Source organism: Desmodus rotundus, chromosome 6 (assembly GCF_022682495.2).
Source record: "Desmodus rotundus isolate HL8 chromosome 6, HLdesRot8A.1, whole genome shotgun sequence".
NCBI classification, from domain to species: Eukaryota; Metazoa; Chordata; class Mammalia; order Chiroptera; family Phyllostomidae; genus Desmodus; species Desmodus rotundus.
In genome coordinates, this window is record NC_071392.1 from 117,239,581 (window position 1) to 117,262,009 (window position 22,429).

The 22,429-nt window shown below is 38.0% G+C and overlaps 1 protein-coding gene across 2 annotated transcripts in view; it reads left to right on the plus strand.

Moving 5' to 3' along the window:
• Positions 1 to 22,429, plus strand: part of PTPRA (protein tyrosine phosphatase receptor type A) — a 138,842-nt gene that overhangs the window by 59,922 nt on the left and 56,491 nt on the right. Inside the window, exons 3-5 of one of the 2 annotated variants that reach the window (XM_053926189.1) lie at positions 5,795 to 5,873; positions 6,320 to 6,646; positions 13,965 to 13,991. In XM_053926189.1, the coding sequence (XP_053782164.1) occupies positions 5,795 to 5,873; positions 6,320 to 6,646; positions 13,965 to 13,991 (433 nt within the window). The remainder of the gene's footprint in view (positions 1 to 5,794; positions 5,874 to 6,319; positions 6,647 to 13,964; positions 13,992 to 22,429) is intronic. The other variant, XM_053926191.1, reaches the window with a different exon arrangement.

Here is a 22,429-nt window from a genome sequence, read left to right on the forward strand (position 1 = left end):
GAGCAGAAAATAGACAGGGGAAGGTTAAGAATAGTATAGGAAATGGTGAAGTCAAAGAACTTATATGTACGGCCCATGGACATGAACTAAGGCAAGAGTATTCTGGGTGGAGGTGGGGTGCCAAGAGGAGGAGAGTAAACTGGGGGAAAAATGGGAAAACAGTAATAGAATAATCAATAAAATATATTTAAACAAAAGAAACAAACAAAAAAAGAGTGAGGAAACTTCAACCCTACTTCCTGACATGCAGCTCTGGGATGCTTGGAATAGAAGACATGGAGACTGGAGGAGGGCAAGTAAGCATGGGTGTGGTTGCAGTTTAGTGTGGAGGTCAGGAAGTCAAAGGAATTTGTATGCTCTGGGGATAATTAGGTGTTTACTATGGTTTTCCTAATTGTGGTGTATATACCTTTTTAGTGACACAGATCTCTTTAAATTCTGACATCTCTCTCATTCCCTAGTTTATGCATGCAAATCCTCTCCAACCTGCCACCCACTGTGCGTTTGTTCTTTTCCATTGCATTCTTTCATTTGGGGTATGCCTTTCTTGTGCAGTTTCCTTCTCTTAGTTTTGCTTCTTACATGCATGCTGTAGTGAAATCTATTTTCTCTTTAACTTAATTTTATTTATTTTTTTAGATTTTATGTATTTATTTAGAGAGAGGGGAAGGGAAGGAGAAAGAGGGAGAGAAGCATCAATGTGTGGTTGCCCCTTACGTGTCCCCAACTGGGGACCTGGCCCGCAACCCAGGCATGTACCTTGACTGAGAATCAAACCGGCAACCCTTTGGTTCATAGGCCCGCACTCAATCCACTGAGCTACACCAGCCAGGGGGAATTATTTTTATCTGTAGAAATACCATGATTTTTTAAAAAAGGGATAGTTGGGTTTTTTTTTTTTAATTAAGATTTTTTTTTTTCCAGATGGGAAAGGGAGGGAGAAAGATAGAGGGAGAGAAACATCATTGTGTGGTTGCCTCTTACGCACTCTCCATTGGAGACCTGACCCACAACTCAGGCATTTTCCCTAGACTGGGAATCGAACCAGCAACCCTTTGGTTCCCAGGCCAGCACCCAATCCACTGAGCTACAGCAGCCAGGGTGAAATATCGTGCTTTTTATTTTTAAAAAATTTAGAAAATAAGAAGTGCAATATAAAGAAAAATTTAAAAATCATAACATGCTATGCTAAAACATTTATAGATTTCTCTTTCCAGTCTTACTATCATGAATATACATTCATATACTTTCATAAATTTAGTTGAAATCATATGGTATATTCAGTTTGATCTGGCTTTTTTAAAAGCTTAAATGAAGGGCTTGTTCCATTTTCTTAAATTCTTTGAATACAGCGTTTTGAATTGCCACAATATATCATCTTGAATAGTGACATAATACCTACTTCATCTTCTACTTTACCACTTAATGAATATCTGTATATCATTTAGTCTGAGTTTCAGATTATTTATACTTACTTCAGACAAGAATCTTAAAAATGGATGAGAAGACATTATGGACACCTTTAAGATTTTTTTGTACAATTTTTCTAGAAAGGAATTTGTTATTGTAGGCCAGTTGGCATTCCCACCAGTATTTGCTCCTTCAAGTGACTTTTGCTAGTATGGGGGAGGAAGAAACTTTCCTCTAATTTCCTAAATTCTATCAGTTGGTCTTACAAATTGACATGAGACAGATTAACAAGAGAAAATAAACAAATTTAATTACATGTGTGTGCATGGGAAACCCACATACATGAGAGAGTCAGAGACCCCACATGCATGAGAGGCGCAAAGACAGAAAGAGAAAATGAGGTAAATAGGATATCCTGAGCCAAGGGTGAGGTAAGGTGCCCTGAGGCTTCAGAGAGGAGGAGGGTCATTGCACAATGATAAGCAGAGTAGATGTGCAGCAATTAGTAGTTTGCCCTGTCATACAGATACCTTTTTTTTTTTTGATGATGATGATAACTCTTATTATGGGCAAGGCCCCTAATTTAAATTCTTTAAGGGAAAAGTAAAAGTTTCTGGTGAGCTTGCAGGGTCTTGATTGCCTTCAGCTCAAAATAATTCACATGCCAGAGTGGCACATTTTGGGGAGGCCTCTTCTGAACCCCAACCCCAGCACTGAGTATTTCATATGATTGGTCTTTTCTGATTTAGAAAGTAAAAATATTATCTCATATTCAATTTTTTTAAAAAGATTTTATTTATTTTTAGAGAGAGGGAAAGGGAAGGAGAAAGAGAGGGAGAGAGACATTGATATGTGAGAGAGATATCTATTGGTTGCCTCCTGCCCCCAACGGGGGACCTGACCCACAATGCAGGCATGTGCCCTGAACCAGAATCGAACCGGCCACCGTTCGGTTTGCAGGATGGCACTCAACCCACTATACACCAGTCAGGGCTTGTAGTCCTTTGATTGGTGGGAATGGTCAGTACTTTTTCATGTATTTCCTTAGCTGTTTGTTTTTGTTCTGTAAATTTATCTGTTTAGGTTTTCAGGTTTTTCAAAAATGGGGTTTTAATTTTTTCGTAGATATATAAGTTCTTGTTTTAATCTTTTATTTGTGCTCCAGTTTCTTTTTTTTTTAAGACTTATTTTGTAGATTAGTTTTAGGTTCACAGCAAAATTGAGCAGAAATGGCAGAGTTCCCAAATACTCTGTGCCCTAAACACGCACAACCTCCCCACTGTTGACATCTTGAGCATAGTGGTTCATTTACTGCAATTAGTGGACCTACATTTTGACACATCATTATCACCCAAAGTCCATAGTTTGCATTAGGGTTCACTTTTGGTGTACATTCTTTGGGTTTGGACAGATGCATAATGACATGTAGCCACCATTGTATCATCATACAAATGATTTGACTGCCCGTAAAATTCTCTGTGTTCCACGTATTCATTCTCTTCCTCCTCCCTAGCTCCTTAGCCACTTATCTTTTTACTGTCTCCATAGTTTTGCCCTCTCAAGAGTATTATATAGGAGTATATGTAGCTTTTTCAGGTTGGTTTCTTACACTTAGTAATATGCATTTAAGATTTCTCCAAGTCTCTTCATGGCTGGATTACCTTTTTTTTTTTTAAGCTCTCAATAATATTTCATTGTCTGGATGTCTCACAGTTTATTTATCCAGTCACCTACTGAAGGACATCATGGTTGCTTCCAAGTTTGACAGTTATGAGTAAAATTGGAATGAACATCTGTGTCCAGGTTTTCATGTGGATGTAATTTTTCAGCTCTCTTGAGTAAATGGAGTAAATGACAAGGATCACAGTTGCTGGGTCATATGTTAAGACTATGTTTAGTTTTATTAAAAATCACCGAACTGTCTTCCAAGGTGTCTGTACTACTGTGCATTTCCATCAGCAATGAATGAGAGTTCCTGTTGTTCCACATCCTTACCAGGATTTGTTGTTGTCAATGTTTTGGATCTTGGCCATTCTGATAGGTGTGTAGTGGTATCTCATTGTTATAATTTGCAGTTCCGTAATAACGTATGTTGTTGAACAACTTTTCATGTGCATACTTGCCATCAGTATTCCTTTCTTCTTCCTTCCTTCCTTCCTTTTAATTTTAGAGAAAGAGGAAGGGAGAGGGAAAGAGAGGCAGAGAGACATCAATGGGAGAGAGAAACATCAATTGGTTTGCTTCCATATGCGCCCTGACTGGGGGCCAAACCTGCAGCCTAGGCATTTGCCACGGCAGGGAATCGAACCAGTGACTTTTCAGTTTGCAGGACTATGCACAACTAACGGAGCCATACCAGCGATGGCTTCTTTGGGTAGTCTTCTCAGGCCTTTGGACCATTTTAAAATCAGGTTGATAGTTTTCTTATTGTTAAGTTTTAAGAGTTTTTTTGTATATTTTGGATAACAATCCCTTAGCAGATGTGTCTTTTGCCAGATATTTTCTCCCTATGTGTCTTCTCATTCTCATGTCCTTGTCTTTTGCAGAGCAGAAGTTTTAAAATTTAATGAAGTTCTGCTTATTGATTATTTCTTTCATGGATCATGTCCTTTGTGTTGTATCTACAAAATCATCACCATACCCAAGGTCATCTAGATTTATCCTGTGTATCTTCCAGGTTTTGTAGTTTTGCTTTTACATTTAGGTCTGTGATCCATTTTGAATTAACTTTTGTGAAGAGTGTAAGGTCTGTGTCTAGATTTGTCTTCCTTTTTTTTTTTACACCGTATGACCAATTGTTCTAGCACAGTTTATTGAAAAGACTGTCTTTACTCCGCTGTATTGTTTTTACTCCTTTGTCAAAGATCAGTTGACTGTATTTATGTGGGTCTGTGTCTCGGCTCTCTCTTCTGCTCCACTGATCTGTTTGTTCTTTCACCAGTACCACATTTTCGTGATTACTGTTGCTTTATGGTAACTCTTGAAGTAGAATAGTGTTAGTTCTCCAACTTCGTTCTTTTTCAATATTGAGTGGCTATTCTCAGTCTTCTGACTCTCGATTGTAAACTTTAGGATAAGCTTCTCAATATCTACAAAATAACTTGCTAGAATTTTGATTGAGATTGCATTGAATCTATAAACCAGAATGGGAAGAACTGACATCCTGACATACAGAGTCTTCCTCCATGAACATTATTTATAATTGATTTATTTTATATTTAGAAGCTTTTGTTTTTTCTATTGTCAGGTATTTCATTTTTAATGTTTGTGATTTCTTACATTGCCTTTATATTTTCCTTCCTCATCTTGAGCTCACATAAATATTTATTTCCTTTTTAAAATGTTCTTTAAGCATTTAATTCTTCAACTCAACTGGATTTTATTTTGGTATATGCAATGAGATAATGGTCTAATCCCCTCTCCCGAAATACACATTTTTCCCAAAACCATTTTCTATTGATTTATCAAGAATGGACACATATACATATACAATAATCAGCCTTCCAATCTGTTTCCTAATCCTGTGGAGGAAATTCTATCCTTTCCCAGTTTTGGATTATGGTCAGATTGGAAGAGTGGGAATATGGTCAAATGTTGTACGGCTGCACCTTGGGAAGGTCACCTGTTGAACCCGTTTCCCTGTTAGGCATGGTTGCTGGGTGTATGTGAACCATCCGCATGTCCCCACCCTTCCTCTGGAGAGGCATGTCCTGCTTCCCATGGAGAGTCACTACCATCCTGAATTACCTCTAGGCTGTGAGGCCCATGAAGATAGGACCTGTGAGTGTATTGCTCTGCAGTTGCTTCCCTAGTACCTGGCTCAGTGTAGGACTGAGAAATCTAAATGGACGAAGGAGCCACTATTAATAGTGGGAATGTGCTATAACCCTTCAATATGGTTTGAGGTAGAATAAAAGTTGAGGACAGCTGTGTGATGTCTGCTCTGAAGGGCAGTACATTAATGCAGCCGCCTTGTCTTCTCCATACTTCTCATTCTGAAAATGCTAAAGTTGCACATAGTATCACCTGGAGAACTTTTAAAAGGACAGCTACGTAGATGTCACCTCTAGCGGTGCAGTCTGGCATGGGGATTTGTAAACGTTCTTTGGGTGATTTTAACAGTGCTACCAAGGTTGAAAATTACTGCTCAAAAAGTATTAAAAATATTAAAAATATTAAGTCTTATTTATATTTATTTGAAGATTCAATTAAGTAGTTGGATTCCTGAGGAAATGTACATATCAGACTCCAAAAGAAATCATTTGTCCTGTGTGCACATTTCAGTAGCTGGGGAGATTTTGCCCAAAATACTCCTTTGGTGAGTAGTTTATACACAGTTACAATAATCTAGAAATCTTATCTAACGCGGCTCTCTCTTTTCCAGGTCAGCATGGATTCCTGGATCATTCTTGTTCTGCTTGGCAGTAGTCTGATACATGTCAGTGCCAACAACACAACCACAGGTAAATTGTCATTTAATAAGGCTGGTATTCCGAGTAGAATTCTGCTCTACATTTAATGACTCCCAATTGAAGACTTAGGTGATATTTAAGAAAGAAAGAATATTGATATTTTACCCAAAAGTCATGGTAAAATGTCTTTGGAAATCTCTGAATCACAGTGAATGCTCATCACTGCAGTATATGCCATATGACATATACCATATACATACTAGTTTAAGTAAACAAAAAGACCGTTGTTCTTTTGAAGTTGGTAGAAAGGATCTAGTACTAGATAAAGTGTGTGGGTGTGTGTGTCCCACATATGTGTGTGGGTGTGCACACTCATTTGTTCATTCTTTGTTGGTTTCCAAGTATTTGAGAGCTTACTAAGACTTGCTACTTTGTGCCTCAGAGCCTTTAAGCTGTCATATTCATGTGATGTTTCCTTATTTTCTTGGTGTCTATAGTTTCACCTACAAGATCTGTTGAAGCATCAATAGCAGAGTCAGTAAAAGAAGAGACCAAAACTTCAAATCCTACTCCTTCAATAACTTTTTCCGTGACATCAACATTCAGCCCAAATCTAACTCTGGGATCTACCTATGTACCCACTGTCAATTCTTCAGATTCTGAGAATGGGACCACAAGAATAGCAAGTACCAATTCTGTAGTTACTACAGTTTCACCAAATGGAACGTGGCTTCCAGATAACCAGTTCACAGACGCCAGAACAGAGCCTTGGGAGGGGAATTCCAGCACTGCAGCAACCACTCCAGAACCCTTCCCTCCTTCAGGTACTAGAGATGGTTTCCATTTGTTCTTTCTTTTGTTCTCTGAACTTATTCACCTTTATTATTTTTGTTTGTTTCCTGGCCATAAAATTTCTTGAAATAAGTAAAACTGCCTAAATGAAGTAATGAAATCAAGATATAGGGAATTCTTAGGAATATCTGGTTAGTATAGGGTTAAGAGGAAAGAAGAAAGATTCTGGAGAATATCCTGCTTTGCATGGGTTCCTGGTTAGATTGGAGAGATTTAATCACGTTTAAAGGTAGAGGCGAAGGTTGAAAATATAAGAGAAAGAGGGGATCTAATTGATGATGCAAGAGACTGAAGATGCGCCCTGGGAGGTGTGGCTCAGTGGATTGAGTGCTGGCCTGCAAACCAAAGGGTTGCCGGTTCCATTCCCAGTCAGGGCACATGTTGGGGTTGCAGGCCAGGTCTCCAGTAGGGTGCGTTCGAGAGGCAACCACACATTGATGTTGCTCTCCCTCTCTTTCTCTGTCCCTTCTCCTCTCTCTAAAAAATAAATAAAATCTTAAAAAGAGAGAGAGACTGAAGATGCAAGTATACAGAATCCAAGCAATAGCATTATCCCTGAAAAGGAAAGCATCTACAGAGACCATGGTAACAAAAATGGGTCTGGATGTCCAAAACAATTAGATATGGAGTGGGAGACTTGTGTTCAGGGGTGAGGTTAGAGGGGCCCTCAGGGAAACAGGTGAGTTGCAGTGCGAGTTTGTTCAGGGCTTCAGCCCAGCTCAAGCGAAGCATTTCAGCAGAGAGTTCTCAGAAAAAGAAATATAAATGATCTTTCCAAATATGAAAAGATGCTCAGCCTCACTCAGTAAAATGCAAATTGAAGCTATACTGAGCTACTGGTTTTCACCTGACAGATTTAAGTTTGATATTTTACTGCACTGAAGAGAGTGCAGAAAAACAGGCAGTCTGATAACACTGCTTATGGTACTGTATTTCCCAGTAGAGAGAAATCTGGCAATATCCATTAGTTTACAGATGCACCCTTAAAATAATTTACCCTACCCATACTGCCATGTATGCTTGAAATGACAACTTGTATTGTTTGTAAGAGTACTCTGAAAACAGCCTTAATGTACACTGATAGGGAAGACTGGATAAATACATTAAGGTATATCTATATGATAAAGCAGTTCTTTACTGTAATATAGAACAAGTACAGAGTCTGGCACAAATAATGCATGTTTTTTATTGAAAAATCATAAGCATGTAATTCTGTAACATAATATCACATTCAAGCACACCATATGACATTTTAGGTGAAATGTTCAAATTAAAACTATAAATTATTACACCCATATTATTACCCTACCAGCGACACTCAAGCAGGCCTTACTTCTGCCAGACCCTGTATAATAGGCTCTGAAAAAAAGCAATGTGCAGAAATGTACACAATATATTTATTATTTTGTTGTAAATGGAAGAAAAAGAAATGTATAATTATATACTTGCTTATTTTAAAAAGGAAAAAAACAAAAACTCAAAGCAAAGTTCAATAGGAAAGAAAAAGAAGATTAAAGAATTATATGAGATATGTCTCATATTCAAATAATAGAAGTTTTGGAAGATGAGAACAGAGAAATTGGAAGAGAAAAATAGAAAACTAAACAAAGAAAAATATAAAGCAATTATTAAACCCAGAAAAAGATAGTATGAAAAAAGGAAAATAATCACATTATACCTATACCTCAGCAGGTAATAATATTACATAGTCATAATAATATAAGACATTAAATGTTGATTTACCCCAAAATTATGATGTAATAATTATGGAAGGATTGGTAAAATGGTGGTGATGAGTAAAATGTATGGTTTCAGACTATGACATCCTAATGTACAATAAATGTTTACCTGTGTTTTACTGATCTTGAAAAGAAATCACCAGTGAAATGCAGTTGCAGTCTCCTCTGAGACATGAAATGTGTTAATTGGATTAGAATGTTAGGCTTTTCTGACTCATTTAAAGAAGGCTTTAAATGTTAGGAAAAACAGCCCTTTGCCTACTTGTGATAAAGCTGTAAATACTTCCCCTCAGTTGGTCATTTAGCTGGTTTCTGCATTGCAGAAACCATCATTACCAATTTCTAAATTTTTTTTTTAAAGGTTTTATTTATTTTTAGAGAGGGGAAGGGAGGGAGAAAGAGAGAGAGAAACATCAATGTGTGGTTCCCTCTCTTGCACCCTCACTGGGGACCCAGCCTGCAACCCAGGCATGTGCCCTAGACTGGGGATCGAACTGGCGACCCTTTGGTTCGCAGGCTGGCGCTCCATCCACTGAGCCACACCAGCCAGGGCCAATTTCTAAATTTTTTAATTGAAAAATTTATCAGTTTGTTTCAACTAAATGTTTTCTAGGTATTAGATCATATCTAATAAGGCTTTTCTGACTCCAGTATTATCAAATATATTTCCTTATATTTTCTTCTAGACTTCCATTGGTTTTTTATGTGTGTGTTGCATCTGCATGTGCTTGCATGTGTGTGCTGCAGTCTTTGATCCATTTGGAATGTATTCTGATGTAAAGTGTGAGCTGTGCATTCTGTTTTTCATAAATGGTTAACTACTTGTCCCAGTACCCTTTAATGAACAATATATTTTTACCTCACCGATTCCAGTGCCACCTCTATCATATATTGAATTTGGATATGTATTTAGGTTCCCATATGTATTTTCTCTTAATCCTTTTCTCTGTCCATGTACAAAATCCCACTGTTGAAATAATTGTAAAATATTTAACATCTGATGAGGTGAGTCATCCCTCATTAATCTTATTTTTCAGAATTTGGCTAGTAATTCTTGATTGTTTTTCTTTGTGAACATTAAATCAATTTGTAAAGCAGGAAAAAAGTTTTTGTTGGTCATGTGAAATAGATTTAACAGGGCAATTGACATCTTTAAGTCTTCCTATCCAAGAATGCAGGGTGGTCTATTTGCTGGCCTTATTTTGTATCACTTGGAAGTGTTTTAAAGTTTTTGCTGTGGACGTTGCACATGTTTTGTTTCTAATATTTTGAAGGGTTCTTTTCCTTCTTTTTTTTTCCTTTGCCAGTATAAATGGAGTACTTCCATTATTTAAGAAGACAATTTTTTTTTATTGAGATACAATTGATGTATAACATTGTTTTAGTTTTAGGTATATTTAGGTTACTGATTTTTAAAAAATATGTTTTATCAATTATAATATTACCGTTGTCCCATTTGTTTCTCCCCTTTAATCCCCTCCACCCTGTACCCCAACTCCCACCAGCATTCCCCCACCTTAGTTCATATCCATGGGTTGTACATGTACGTTCCTTGACTTCTCCATTTCCTATACTATTCTTACCCTCCCCCTGTCTATTTTCTGCCTACCATTTATGCTTCTTATTCCCTGTACCTTTTCCTCCATTCTTCCCCCTCCCCACACCGCTAATAACCCTCCATGTGATCTCCATTTCTGTGATTCTGTTCCTGTTCTAGTTGTTTGCCTAGTTTGTTTTTGTTTTTGTTTTTTTAGGTTCAGTTGTTGATAGTTTTGCATTTGTTTCCATTTCACTGTTCATGTTTTTGATCTTCTTCTTTTTCTTAGATAAGTCCCTTTAACATTTCATATAATAAGGGCTTGGTGATGATGAACTTTTAACTTGACCTTATCTGAGAAGCACTTTATCTGCCCTTCCATTCTAAATGATAGCTTTGCTGGATACAGTAATCTTGGATGTAGGACCTTGCCTTTCATGACTTGGAATACTTCTTTCCAGCCCCTTCTTGCCTGCAAGGTTTCTTTTGAGAAATCAGCTGACAGTCTTATGGGAACTCCTTTGTAGGTAACTGTGTCCTTTTCTCTTGCTGCTTTGAAGATTCTCTCCTTATCTTTAATCTTGGGTAATGTAATGATGATGTGCCTTGGTGTGTTCCTCCTTGGGTCCAACTTTTTTGGGACTTTCTGAGCTTCCTGGACTTTTGGAATTCTATTTCCTTCACCAGATTGGGGTAATTCTCCTTCATTATTTGTTCAAATAAGTTTTCAATTTCTTGCTCTTCCTCTTCTTCTGGCATCCCTATGATTTGGATGTTGGAATGTTTAAAGATGTCCTGGAGGTTCCTAAGCCTCTCGTTTTTTTTGAATTCTTGTTTCTTCATTCTGTTCTAGTTGAATGTTTCTTTCTTCTTTCTGTTCCAGATCATTGATTTGAGTCCCAGTTTCCTTCCTGTCACTGCTGGTTCCCTGTACATTTTCGTGTATTTCACTTAGCATAGCCTTAATTTTTTCATACTCAGCCAATTCTTGTGAGCTTCCTGATTACCAGTGTTTTGAACTATGCATCTGATGAGTTGGCTATCCCTTGTCGCTTAGGTGTATTTTTTCTGGAGCTTTGAGCTGTTCTTTCATTTGGGCCATTTTTTTTGTCTCAGCACGCCTGTTATGTAGTAAGGGGTGCAGCCTTAGGTGTTCACTAGGGCGGGGTAACCCACGTCACTGCCTTGTGGCGCTGTATGTGGGAGAGGGGTCCAAGAAGGAATGATGCCACTTGCTCCACCCTCTGCCGGTTTTCAGTCACTTCCTCCTCTACCCACAATGAAATTGTGCCCTTCTGGTGCTGATTCCTAGTTGGGTGGGCCTTTGTATGTTCTAGGACCCTGTGGGTCTCTTCAGTGAACTCTTCTGTGACCCTGGGAGTTTCTTCTGCTGCTGCCTCAACCCCGGCAGGTGTTTTCTGTCAGAGGCTTTGAAACTTTATTACCCTGGTGCTGGAACCCTGGGTTGCGTGGCCTGTCTCTCTCCCTAGTTGTTCCTCCCAGTTTATCTGCCCACAAATGTGGGACCATCCAGTCTGCCAATCGCCATCTTGCTGGGTCGCCAGCCCCACCTTGCCTGCCCCTGTCCTCCAGCTGCCACCTTGTCGCAAATCCTCTCTGCCCAGCTGCCCTTCTCCGCCCCTCCTACCAGTCTGGATGAATGTTTCTTCTTTAACTCCTTGGTTGTTGGACTTCATACAGTTCAATTTTCTGTCAGTTCTGGTTATTTTTGTTTTTAAGTTGTTGTGCGAGGAGGCACAGTGTGTCTACCTACGCCTCCATCTTGGCCCGAAGTCCCAGACTTGCTAGACTATTGATTTATATAGGTATTTTTTATACTGGTCATCTTAATAAATTCCTTAGCATTTGACATAATTTTCTACAGTTATCTTAAGTCTTTAAATCATCTCATATGCAAATATCTATGCCTAATTTTTAGATCTCTTTTTCTCTTGTGTTTAAATGAAGTGACAAATACCTCCAGAACAAAGTTAGGAACAAAATCAGACAGCCTTGTTTTGTGCCTGACTCTATAAGGGGGTGCTCTCAGTGGTTTTCCATTTAACATGGTACTGACTTTTGTTGAGGTAAACATATTTCTCATGTTCAGGATTTGTCACTTCTGTTTTAAATAGCACTTATGTCAAGTATGGATGTTAAATTTGGCAGTTGCCTGTTTGGCATCAATGAGCAAGATCTATGTGATTTTTTTCTTTTTATCATATGCTGTGATGAATCATATTAATAGATTTACTATTTTTGAGTTATTTACATTCCTGCGAAATCAACTGTATTTGGTTGTGTCGTATTGTTCTTTAATGAACTGTTGCAATTTGTTTGATAATTATTTTATTTGGGATTTTTCCATTGAGAGTCGTAAGTTATTTCTAAATGAATTTGGTCTGTGTGTTTCCTTTGTATTTGTGCTACATTTTGGTAAATTTTAGTTGTTACTATTTTGTTTTACTTCATGAAAGAATTGGGATTACCTAGAAAAACTATGCATTTCATTCATGTTTTTAAAATTATTTGAATAGATTTGAGGAAAAGTCATCACTTAGGATTAATTTCTTACATATCTATGAATATTTATCTTATGTATTTAAGTTCTTTTTTTGTTTGTTTAGGTCGGCTAACCATTATCTGTTTCATGATTCATTGCTTCCCCCCCCCGCAAAGAACCTGCTTTTGTATATTTATTACTTTGGTCTTTTTGCTTTTTATTTTACTGATTTCTTTTTTATCCTTATTCTTTTTTCCACTTTTATATTTATTTTGTTCTTTTTCTGCCTTCCTGAATTGAAGGCTTAATTTGTTTGTTTTTTATTCTTCCCAGTTAATTAATATATTTAATGCTATGAATTATTTGTAAGCATAGCTTTAGCCATATCCTATGAGTATTCCTGTAGATACTTGTATTAGTTAGGATGCAGTCTAAGCTACTCTGACAAAGACACACTAAAATTCAGTGACTAAAATTAAGACAAAAGTCTTAATTAATTAATTAATTAAATTTAAATTCTTTCTCTCCTCTATCCACATTCTAGAGGTAGACAGGGGACTTTGCCTCATCTACAGCCAAGTTCCTGTTTTCTTGTGCCTCTATCATCCAAACAAAATTTTCCTCATCTGTTTGGTTAAAGGTGTCTCTCATCATTGGGTTCTGGCTTCAGCCCCTAGGAAGGGTGAACAGAGGCAATGGGGACAATTTTTTTTTTACAAGGGATGTAACCATAAGTTGCCTTCATCACTTTTGCTCACATCCCATTGGCTTGAATTCTTCATATGACTACTACACAGCACAAAGGAGTCTCAGATATGTAGTTTCTAGCTAGATAGCTTTGTGCTTGCTAAAGAAACAAAAATGTGTTCTGTACCAAAGACAAGAAAAAGAGGAGACTGATATTGGGAGAGAGTTGGTGGATTTTGCCACAAGACTGATTTTATTTTTTAGGTGTTTTGTGATTTGGTTTTGCTTTTAATTTTCAAGTGTTTCTTTGTTAACATCTAGTTTTACTGTATTATCATAAAAGAATATTGTCTGTATTATTTCTACTGCAGGGAATTTATAGGGCTTGTGGATATTCCATAAGCCTTTGAAAAGGTTTTTTTCTTTTAGTATATAGAATTTGGTCCATACCAATTACATTGTACTGCCTGTTATCATTTAGGTCTTTCATATCCTTAATTTTATGTGCTGTTGCATTTTAATGACCTAAAAGACATAAAGACCTCTGATACCATTGTTTGTATTCGTCTTTATATTCTTGTACTTTTTATGAATATTGATGCTGCATTTTTTTATACTCACAGAGAAGGACAAACCATTGATTAAAGTTTAGTGAATCTGGGCAGTCTTGTTTCCCAGTTGTTGAGGGTGCCTCATTCTAGCTCTAATATATGCAAAGATAAGAGTATCTGTATTCCTAGAGTTTATTTTGTCTTACTTTAGATTAATAGTAATGTTTTTCTTTAATTTGAATGAATGTTTCTATTTTTCACTTGTTAACACAGGTAATTCTGACTCCAAGGAGAGAAGAGGTGAGCCACTCACCTTATGTCTGACCCTTTTACAGTGTATAATATGTCGTCTTTCCTTTGCTCACAGTCTGTGGTAACCTTATGCATCTGTGACTGTTATATGTGTACTTTTCCTTAAGTTGTTTTCATATTAACCTCGTAGAAAAGAGTAACAGAAACAAGTACTCATTATGTATTTAAATGTAGATTATAGACTCTAATAGCTATGATGTATTTTAACAAGTAATAAAACAACTTTCTTTATCATATCACCTTATTAATCTTTGGTGACATTAGGCCATAATTTGTACTCCATAGTTAATTACTAATTTCTAGGCCATAGTTACCTTTAAACAACCTCTGCCTTTGTGTTGTTTTACCCTACTATATAAAATATTGACCTTTTGTCACTTTATGTGGATTTTGTGGGTTTTCAGCCCTTTAGTGTAAAGTCCCCATGAGTGGAGATGCTGTGTCAGTGGTCTAAGCAGTACTGCCAAATCCCTGGTCACCAGAGAAACAAAGGATGTGGGTTCACATCTGTAGAAGTGGCACGTTTTGCTTAGGACAACAGTAAAGCTACAAAGAGCATAAGAGAAGGAAAAATCATCCAACAGTCTAAGAAATGAAAATTGCTTTTGAGTTTAGAAAATGTTAATCTGTGAAACCATCTTTCTCATCATGTTTTCCTATTTTTATCAGATCAGACTTTTTTAGGTATTTTTTTTCTGATTCCGTTATTTAACCATGGTCATTTTTTTCCTGCATAATTAAGTAATGGAACATTTGAAGGCTTATGAAGTCCCTCTAGGTAGGGAGCATTTGAACTGGAAAAGTGGTTACTCTAACCCTTTATGTGTTGTCCATCTGCCACCATATTTGGTGTGGAATAGTAAGGTGTCACCACACTGTGTACACAGTTCCCTCAATTTTCCAGCTCTCCCTTTCCTAAACTTGGGAACTAGATTGGATTAATGCAGTATCCTGGCTATTCTTGCTTTCTTACCAGATTGTGACTATTAAGTGTAGAAGTTTATAAATTTATGTTGGAGCAGATACTTATGTTTTCTCCCTAAAACTGCTTTTTTAATCAATCTTACAATAAAGTTAAAAGACAACATTACCGGTAGGCTTCAAGATTAAACATAAGATCTGTGATTCCTTCTGCTTAGTGTTTATTTTCTTAATATTCAGCCTTTCTCTTGCCCCAGATATATCCCTGTTTTACCTAGGTAACTAATATGGATTTGAATAGTTTCAATATTGTTATCAAGAAGAAATAAAATTATACTAATTATCAAGATTATTGCTAAGTGTGACATACTAATATAATAAATCTCCTTTTAAATTGAAAAATGATTTTGTATTATTACCTTTGACCAAACAGGAAAATGAAGAGGTGTACGTATTCTCGGAAGCTGCTAAAGCCCCATATGTAATGGCGATTTTACCAGAGCAGATCTTACAGTATTGCTGTAAAAACTTTTTTTATTGAATAAACTTTCTTTTTTTTAAGTAAAAAAACCTTTTTTTTTTAATTTTTAGAGAGAGAGGAAGATAGGGAGAAAAAAAGGGGGAGAAACATCAGTGTGTGAGAGAAGCATTAACTGGTTGCCCGTCTCACAAGCCCCAACCGGGGACAACCGTTGGCTTATGCGAAAGCCCTGACAGGGAATTGACCTTTCGCTCCATGGGACAATGCTCAACCAACGGTGACCAGCCTGGGTCAGGGCAGTATTGCTGTGAATTTTGATGTCACGTTCAAAACTTAAAGGCAAATGCTTTTTGAGAAATGAGGCAATTGTTTTGAAATATTTGCATTATAATGGGTTTGCTGAGCAAATTATTTCCATGCAGATTCACTTAAGGGTTATAAGTTTTTATGTACTGGCCTTTGTGATGCTTTTGAACAGCGATGGCTGGGGAAGGGAGGGGGAGAGAGAGCAACACAAACATCCATGTGAGAGAGAAACATCTAAAATCAGTTGCCTCTCCTTATGCACCCTGACCGCACCCCAACAGGAGGAACCTGCAACGTAGGCATGTGCCCAGGTGCGAATTGAACCTGCAACTTTTTGGTTTCTGGGAGGGTGCTCCAACCCACTGAGCCACACTGGCCAAGGCATGGCTGGTGTTTTAATTGTCAAAGCAGAAAGGAAAAAAAATAGAGGAAGGGAGGCAGGCAACTTTCCTTCCTTTCTTTTGAAGTCCAAGAACTGATATTTTCTTGTGTGTGTTTTTTAAAAAATGTATTCCAAATTACTTTGGACTATATTTTGAATTCATTGGTAGAACCAGCTTTTGTTCTAATTGTGATTATAATATATATAATATAAAATTTGCCATTTTAACTGTACAGGTCAGTGTCATTCACATTGTGCAACCGTCGCCAACCATTCATCTCCAGAACTTTTTTGTCATCCCAGACTGCAACTCTGTGACCCATTAAACACTTGTCCCGTTTCTCCTTCCCTTAGTCCCTGATTACTACCATTCTGCTTTCTGTCTATGGATTTCACTATTCTAGGTACCTAATTTAAGTGGAATCATACAATATTTGTCCTTTTGTTACCAGTTTTTTTTTTCAAAGCGTTTTTACTGGTGTTAATTTGGATGATCTGTGTAATATATAGTAATGCATAAATTCATCTCTGGCATTATCTACAAGTACTCCTTCACCATGAAGTCAGTGGTCATGAGTATACTCTCTAGCTGTTATTTAGTCTTCACGTAGTTTTGCATCTCAATTTTATTAGTTTTGTTCTAGGGAAAACAAGTTTATTGGGAAGTATTTGCATGCAGCAAGTTTATTGGGAAGTATTTTCTCTCTATAGCATCTGTGAGGCAGTAAAGGCAGTATTATTGGGTAGAGAGAGGAAATGAGATGTCATACAGTCAGAGCAAAGGCAGCTAAGGCCTCAGCCAGTCCCACAGGAAGCTCTGGAGCTGGAATTGATGGTAGAGGGAGCTTCTCCCCTGGGCCAGGCTACTCACTTAGGCCAAGGGTAATTCCTAGGGAAGAACTTGGCTGAGAGCCATTATCTGCTAATCCTCCCAGCAGCTGGGGGAATAGGTTCTTTGGTTCTCAAGGAGAATCTGTAACATCTACTACTATTCCCACGAAGTTTGAGCAAGATAATGATGCATTCTCCCATTCGTAAATAGAGATTTTCCCATCTAAGAAAATGCTATTGAATGATTTTAATATATGTACGCAAGCTGGGGAGTGAGTGGCATAGTGGGATATTTGGAGAGGCAGTGTATGCAGTGGTTTAAAAAAGCATGGGCTTTGGAGCTAAACTACCTGGGTTTCTGTGTTCTTGACTGTACCAGTTACCTGCAGGGTGGGATAGGTGTTTAACTTCCCTGCGTCTTATTTAACCATTTGCAAAATAGGATAGGAACAGAATTTTCTTTATAGGGCTGTTGCTTGGCCTAGTGCTAGGTTGGCACGTAGCAGTTGCTTAGCAACTGTTTCTGATACATTGCTACCTACTACCATCACCACTGTTACTATTAGATGGCAGACTAAGGAGATCAGGAATCTTAGCCATTCATTCAGAACTTGCAGAAACAAGGACACCCCTAGGGTTCCTGGAGGCTGATGTGCAAGGCAGGTCCTAAGGCAAGGTCATCTAGCAACCAGCCATGCCTGTACAACTATAGATGTTACCTAACTCTCTGCCCCGCACATTTCAGACAAAACTCTCCATAACCTACTTTTAATTTGAATAGTTTTTTTAATAATAGGATTTTTACATGAAGACCTTCTAACTGATACTTGAAGAGCAAGAACACTCTAGGGTAGAGGGGGAGTGATGGGGGAGTAATGGAGACAACTGTACTTGAACAACAAAAGAAAAAAAAGAACATTGGATGAAGCTGTTAACTGTACTTGAAATTATTTTATATGTACATTAAGTCCTTACTTAACACTACCGATAGGTTTTGCTACGTATAACAAAACTAAGTTCCTAGACAACTCATCAGTGCTATAATGAAATGACATTGAATGAAACAGCGTTATTCAAGGAACTGCTATAATCTTTTCTGTAACTCTTTTTTCAAATCGGAAAATAGTTTCTCCTAATATTTGTGAAGGAGTCCTTGAGCTACAAAGTTCTAGAACTGGTCAGGATAAGCATTCTACTGAATCCCAGAGGCTTCTTAAAGTTTCTCAGCTATCAGATTAGATCACCTGCTCCCCCAGCTTTCTCCCCTCAATACTTTGCTAGAGTTACAGTCTAGAAAGGGGTCAACATTCTTGCTTAAAGAGGTATTTTTGGATTATCATAGTAAGTGACATTATTGTGATCTCCATTTATGAAGGCTTTCCTGAAAAACACCTTTAATAATGTATTCATTCAACACTTGTTGAATACTGAGGATTTTAGAAAGAAAAATGTCTCATGGAAGAAACATGTGATCACCAAGAACCAAAAAGTCCACTCAGCTACATGCTATTGAATATAACATATAAAGTGCTGTGAGAGAGCTTAAAAGACTTGTTATTGTACCTGGAGAGTGGGAACGAGGCATGGAGGTGAGCAGGTTAAATTAATGTGGTAACTGAAGAAAATGAGGCTTAAGCAAGGAGACATGAAAGAGCAAATCATGTGTTGGAGGAACAGTGCACAGTTGGTGTGCATGAGATGGGGAGTAGCCAGAGGTAGCCCGCCAGCGGAATGGGCCTGGTGGTACATTGAGCTCAGGAGCCAGGGCATCTCCTGGTGATGGTAAGGAAGGAAGTAACATGGTCAGATTGGTTTTTTAGTGAAATATGACTCCAGAGGCCTTAGGGAAGGTAGGTGGGCAATATAAATTAAGGCTTCTGAATGGTAATTTGGCCCTAGCCAACAAGTGATTGTGCTCAGCCCAGTGGTTTGGCCTCTTAAGGCAATCTGGTAACTTTTGCTGTTTTTAGAGCCAACAGGAAGCACTTAAAACCGCATTACATTTCTGCCTTTGTGAGTTGATAAATACTTCTATCAAAAAGTGTGGAAACAAGTAAATGGGCCTTAGCATAAGGCTTAGAGGAGTATGGGTTTAATTTCACTGATTATCTTTATAATTGACTAAGGTGTATCTTAAGTCCTTAGGTGACCCACCTGTGTACTTATGAGCCCTTAGAATAATATGACCTTTGGAAAGGGGTTGTAGCAAATACATATCTGTAGTCCCAAAACACCATTTTAATATTTTTGAAATGTTGACCCCTGGCCTAAGTCTAGGAAGTGGAATTTTGCTAGAATGGATTGGGGGAGGGGGCAGCAAGGACTGGACCAGTATGCCTGCCTTGCCTGCACCTGCCTGCACCATGCAAGGCTGCGTCTCCAGAGGACCAAGACAAGCCTTAGCATGATGAGAGGATGAGTCTGTCCAGTTTGAGAGGAGCCCTAGAAGGGTGACTTTCTCCTGAGCCTGTCTCTAAGTCTGAGATTTGATGCAGGTAGCTGCAAGTTCTCCTATTTCTGTAATAGATCTAGGTCTCCTTTCCTTATAGAGGCCTAGGGACATCTTTACTATCTGTGTTGTCTTTAACTGTACCAAAAATGTGGATGTTCCCTGGCTGGGTAGCTTAATTGGTTGGAGCATCATCCTGTGCACCAAAAAGTTGTGGGTTCAATCCCCAGTTAGGGCACATATGTAGACTGTGGGTTCGATCACTTGGTCAGGTTGTATATAGGAGACAACCGGTCGATGTCTCTCCTCCCCTATCCCCCGCCCCCCCCCCCACTTCTTCTCTCTCTAAAAATCAATAAAAATGTCCTCAGGTAAGGACTAAAAAAGAATGTGGATGGCCCTGGCTGGTGTAGCTCAGTGGATCGAGCGTGGGCTACAAACCAAAGGGTTGCTGGTTCAATTCCCAGTCTAGGGCACATGCCTGGGTTGTGGGCTAGATCCCCAATGGGGGGTGCGCAAGAAGTAACTACACATTAGTGTTTCTCTCCTTCTCTTTCTCCCTCCCAACCCCTCTCTCTAAAAGTAAATAAAACCTTTCTAAAAATTGTGGATGTAAAAATCTGACTTTGATGATAGAAGACTGTTCTGGCCTGAAAGCTTATAAGAATTAGTGTTGTTGGTCCTGTAGTTTATGGAGAGCCTGGAGAATAGTGCAACTATGTGGTCTTGCTTCAGATTTGCAGATGTGTAATATGGGCAAGTTAATCTCTGTTCAGTTTCCTTATCCATAAAATAGAGTTAATAATGGTATCTCAGGGCTTTTATAATAATTGAATGATAATAATGTGTGTGTACTACTTTGCTCTATGCCTGCTACATAAGTGCTTAAATATTCATTAATAATTATTATTAATTAATAAGTTATCTGGCTAGCTGACTCTCCTTATCATATTACTTATGGTTGCCTTCCTGATACTTTATCCATTCATTCAAGACTTTTTCTGACCACCCCATCTTATATCACAGAACACCTCTCCCCATTCCCTCTTTTGCCATGCCTTACTATTTTTCTTCATAGCACTTATCACTACCCTTATTATATGTTTCTTTAGTTATCTGTTGTCCCGTCTCCTCTACTAATAAAAGCTTCATAAAGACAAGGAATTTTGATTGTTCACTACCGTATTCTTAGGACCTGCGTGACACAGCTGCCACTCAAGATACATTTATTGAATTAAAGATACCAGGGGTGATATTGAATCCATGCCCTCAAGAAGTTTATAATTTAATAGTCATATAATCAGTTACCTTAATTCAATGTTACAAGTTATAGCAGAGTAGCTTCGTAGTATTATGGACGTACAAGAAAGAAGCAATTACTAAAAAGTGATATCTGAGCTAGAATCTTTTAAGAGGAGAAGTGGTAATAACATTCTAGATTAGAGGTTAGCAAACTTTTTCTATCAAGGACCAGATAATAAATAATTTTCAGTTTTTTAACCATACTATCTATCTCTGTCACATCTACTCAGCTTTACCTTTGTAGTGCAAAAGCCACTGTAGACAGTATGTAAATGAATGAACATGGCTGTGCTCCAATAAAATTTTATTTATAAAAACAAGTGGTCAGAAACACTAATTCAAAAGCATATATTTATCCTGTGTTATAGCAGGGTTATTTATAATAGCCAAGATCTGGAAACAGCCTAAGTGCCCATCAGCAGATGAGTGGATAAAAAACTGTGGTATATTTACACAATGGAATACTACCCAGCAGTAAAAAAGAAGGAACTCCCCTTTTATGGCAGCATGGATGGACCTAGAGAATAAGGCAGCCAGTGAAAGACAAATACCATATGATCTCACTTATATGTGGAATCTAATGAACAAAATAAACTAACAAGCAAAATAGAATCAGAGGCATAGTAACATAGACTGACAGCTGTACGAGGAGAGGGAGGAGGTGGGGACTGGCTGAAAGATGGGGAAGGGATTAGCTGAAGAACACAGGTATCCGCATGATCCATGGATGTGGACAACAATGTGGGGATTGCCTGAGGGAGTGGTCGGGTGGGTGAAGGGGGAAAACGGAGGAAAAATTGGGACAACTGTAATAGCATAAACAATAAAATATAATTTAAAAGGGGGGAACAAGCAGTGGGCTACATTTGGAGTATAGTTTCTCTGTTCTAGAGACCTGCCTGAGGCTAGGAAGCTCGTCTGTGTGAGTTTCTGGATACCAAGGCCAAATCTTTCCCCTTCAGTATCAGGCACTTTGCAAATGTTGCTTCTTTTAAATCTTATGTTAACTGTAAAGGGCGTAGAAGGATCATATCCTCGTATTTGCATTTCATAAAGCCACAAAGGTTCCAAGAGATTGTCACACTGCTACTAAGTAGTATAGTAGAGATTTGAACCTTCAGGCCTGTCTGACCCTAAAGCCCCAAGCTCCGGAGTTGGCTTTCTTTTGACTTCATGCTGAAATGAAAATTGGACTAGGTAAATAACTCTAGGTTAAAGTCCTTCCTAAGAACTTGATAGTACCACCACTGATTCCTAGCAGTGGCATTTTAGATAAGCGATCATACGTGAATTTGATTCTCATTTCTCTGTAGACAACCTTCTTTCTTCTGTTGGAAGTTTTTACAGATGGCTTGTGGTTGGTTGATTTCAATCCAAATTTTCTAAATTTTTGTCAGGATGCATCTAGGTAAAGATCTTTTTCTTCCATATTCTCAAATTGTATGGTTTCTTTTGGCCTGATACCTGAGAACTTTCTCGTATAATTTCTTCCCCTGCTTTCTTACTGTTTTCTTTTTGGGGAACTCCTATTGAACAGATATGAGAACTCCTAGATATGTCTAGCTTGTCTCTTTGCTCTCACAATTTCCCTCTCACTCTTCCTGCTTGCTCTGCATTCTGGGAACTTCCATGATTTGGTCTTTCACAATACTGATTTGTTTTGTTATGTCTGTTCTCCTTTTCAGCCTTTCTGTTGAGATTGTTTTTCCCCTAATCATGTTTTAGTTTTCTAAAAACTCTTTTAATTCTCAGAT